Source organism: Limulus polyphemus, unplaced genomic scaffold, assembly GCF_000517525.1.
Source record: "Limulus polyphemus unplaced genomic scaffold, Limulus_polyphemus-2.1.2 Scaffold6130, whole genome shotgun sequence".
Taxonomy (NCBI): domain Eukaryota; kingdom Metazoa; phylum Arthropoda; class Merostomata; order Xiphosura; family Limulidae; genus Limulus; species Limulus polyphemus.
Genome location: NW_013671740.1, coordinates 33251 through 35947, shown reverse-complemented (window position 1 = coordinate 35947; position 2697 = coordinate 33251). Strand labels below are relative to the sequence as shown.

At 35.0% G+C, this 2697-nt stretch overlaps 1 protein-coding gene across 1 annotated transcript in view; it reads left to right on the top strand.

Annotated features, from left to right (window-relative positions):
• LOC111089401 overlaps positions 1–2697 on the top strand; it is a 7438-nt gene that overhangs the window by 3357 nt on the left and 1384 nt on the right. Inside the window, exon 2 of the mRNA XM_022401836.1 lies at positions 401–929. Within this exon, the coding sequence (XP_022257544.1) occupies positions 401–929 (529 nt within the window). The remainder of the gene's footprint in view (positions 1–400; positions 930–2697) is intronic.

Here is a 2697-nt window from a genome sequence, read left to right as displayed (position 1 = left end):
CCCATCAATAATAGTGGTAAATACACTTCAAAATGCTACAAGTACCTCAAAAAACAGGTATATTTCACTTTGTACTATAATATTTTAATGCACAAACAATTCTTTCCCAGTATCGTTTTTTTTTTGTAACATAAATGAAGAGCCAACATTTACATTAAAGTAAAATGTTTACAGTGATCGTTCAATTAGTTGCATGTGGTATATCAACAGACTGTTGTTGCGATTTCAAAATCAAACAGCTCATTTGACCAAAATGTTTATAAAAAATTCCACTGTTCGCAATAAATGTTTTTCATTAATTGTAATCTTATATCATCTTCGTAATTACTTTATTTTTCCCTTATATAAATTCCTTGAACTTTTTTTAAATTAATTTATACGCTTTGTGGCATATGTTCAGATTTGTTCGCTAGATTCGATTCCCAGTTATATGATGGTTACATCAGGAAGTGGTTCGATCCCAAGCGGAGCTTCGAGAACAACCCAACTGCTCTCAACTACTCGGATAGATACTTCATCAGGGAGTCCTACAACGACAGTAACATACTCGTTAACAAAAAAGTCCTCAACATCCTCGGCAACAGTAGAGTCCTCAACATCCCCTGCAACAACAACAACGGTACATTTTGTGACATCAACAGAATATGCAGCAGCAGCAACCACACAAAAAGTGGCATATGATCAACTGAAGGGAGTAGATGCAGCTGCAACAATGTACATGAAGGTTCCACAAGAACAATCGGAGTGGACAGTAACACACCTTCTTTTTTATACAAATAAAATATATGCCTATAGAAACTCGACCTTCAATGACCAACCGTATATTTTAAGCTGGATTGACATAGCACCTACAGTTACACCCGAACCATCAGGCGTGAAAGCTATTATCACTTCGGGAAATAATTATCATATGTCTGTTTTAACGAATGGCAAGTATAAACATTTTCGACTTGTAAGTTTTCAACCTTGTTATAATGAACTTTTATGCCTTTTTTTTTTCAAAAATAAATACTGTTGACGATAACTATTTTATTATATAAGTGCACTCTAAAAAAACATGTGATATCACTCTTTCAGGAGTGTGAAGCAGAAAGTGGACTGAAAATGTTTATTTGTAGTTTTAAGCACAAGGCTACACAATGGGCTATCTGTGTTCTGCCCACCATGAGTATCGAAACCCAGTTTCTAGCGTTGTAAATCCATAAACATACCGCTGGGCCACTGTGTGTGTGTATGGTGGGGGGGGGGGGATATATTTACATTCTTCTTACGGATTAGGTTTGGCATGGCCTGATGGTTAGGGCGCTCGACTCGCAAGTTGCGGGTTCGAATCCCATCTCCGAGCATGCTCACCCTTTCAGCAGAGAGTTGTTATAATATTACGCCAAAAACCAACTATTCGCTTAGAGTAGTCCAAGAGTTGACGGTAGGTTGTATTGACTAGTTGCCTCTCCTCTAGTCTATCACTTCTAAGTTAGGGACAGATATCCCTCGAATAGCTTTGCGCGAAATTCAACAAACAGATCGTATTTTTTTTCTTTCTTTTTTTTTTTGCTTGTTCGTACGTACTTAAGCCCAAAGCTACACATTGGGCTATCTGTGTTCTGCCCACTGGGGGTATCGAAAGATGTTTAATGTTTTAACAACATCTGAGCTGTTTTTGGAGTCACGTTTTGTTTTTACAGTGTAGTTACTAACTACATTATAAAATTGCCTGACACAAATAATACGAAATGTTTGAGCATCTATTAAATTAATGTATAGATTTATTGTAATGTACATATAATAGATCATGAGCAAAAGTTTCAAACAATGTTTGCGAGTCTACATTTATTAAATGATTACCTTAAATTTCAAAAATATCTAAAAGACGAACTTATGTAAGAACAACCACTCATCTAAATATTCTATAATTGCGATTACGTTGCATTTTGAAGATCATAATCAGATGTTAATCACAATCATAATTACAGTTATATCGACTTAGAATAACTTTGAACACAAGAAATTTCAAAGCGCAATTAAAATGTTTGTTTACAAGAAGACATTAATTACTTTGAGTTCACAGGTGACTCAGTAATACGCTAAAATTAGGGTATTGATTCACGCTACAACACAAAAAGTGATTCAATAATTTTGCGCTAAAACAAACAGATTATCTTCATGATCGATCAACTATATTAAGATATCACGATTTTCTGTCTGATATTACGTGTTGTTTGTATTTCACGTAGCTTTGGCAACGTAATAAACGTTTTTAGAGGGTTCATTTTACGTATGAATAGAGAGCTTTTGTTTTTGTATAAATAGTTATATGTTATTAGGCTTTTGAGAGAAAAAAAAAGCTGCTTTCTTCAATTATTCTTTGAAATGCGCTAAAAAATAAGAGGGTCAGTTTAAAATCACATTTGGATCGGGTTTGCCTCGCTTTATCATGCTCAAACTATGAACCCAAAGGTTAATGATTTGCGAGTCGTTGCTGAATAAACGCAATCTGCATTTTTAATCATGGTTGCGCTATAAAAGTGACAGTTAAATTCCAATATTCGGTGAGACAAGAATAGCCCAAGGGTTGACTATGGGCACTGTTAACTTGCGGGAAAATTATAAGACAAAGTATTAATAACAACAGAACAAATTTGGCTGAAAGATTGCTCGCATCTTTTCATACTTACTTGCTTATTGCTCCCCAGTGAC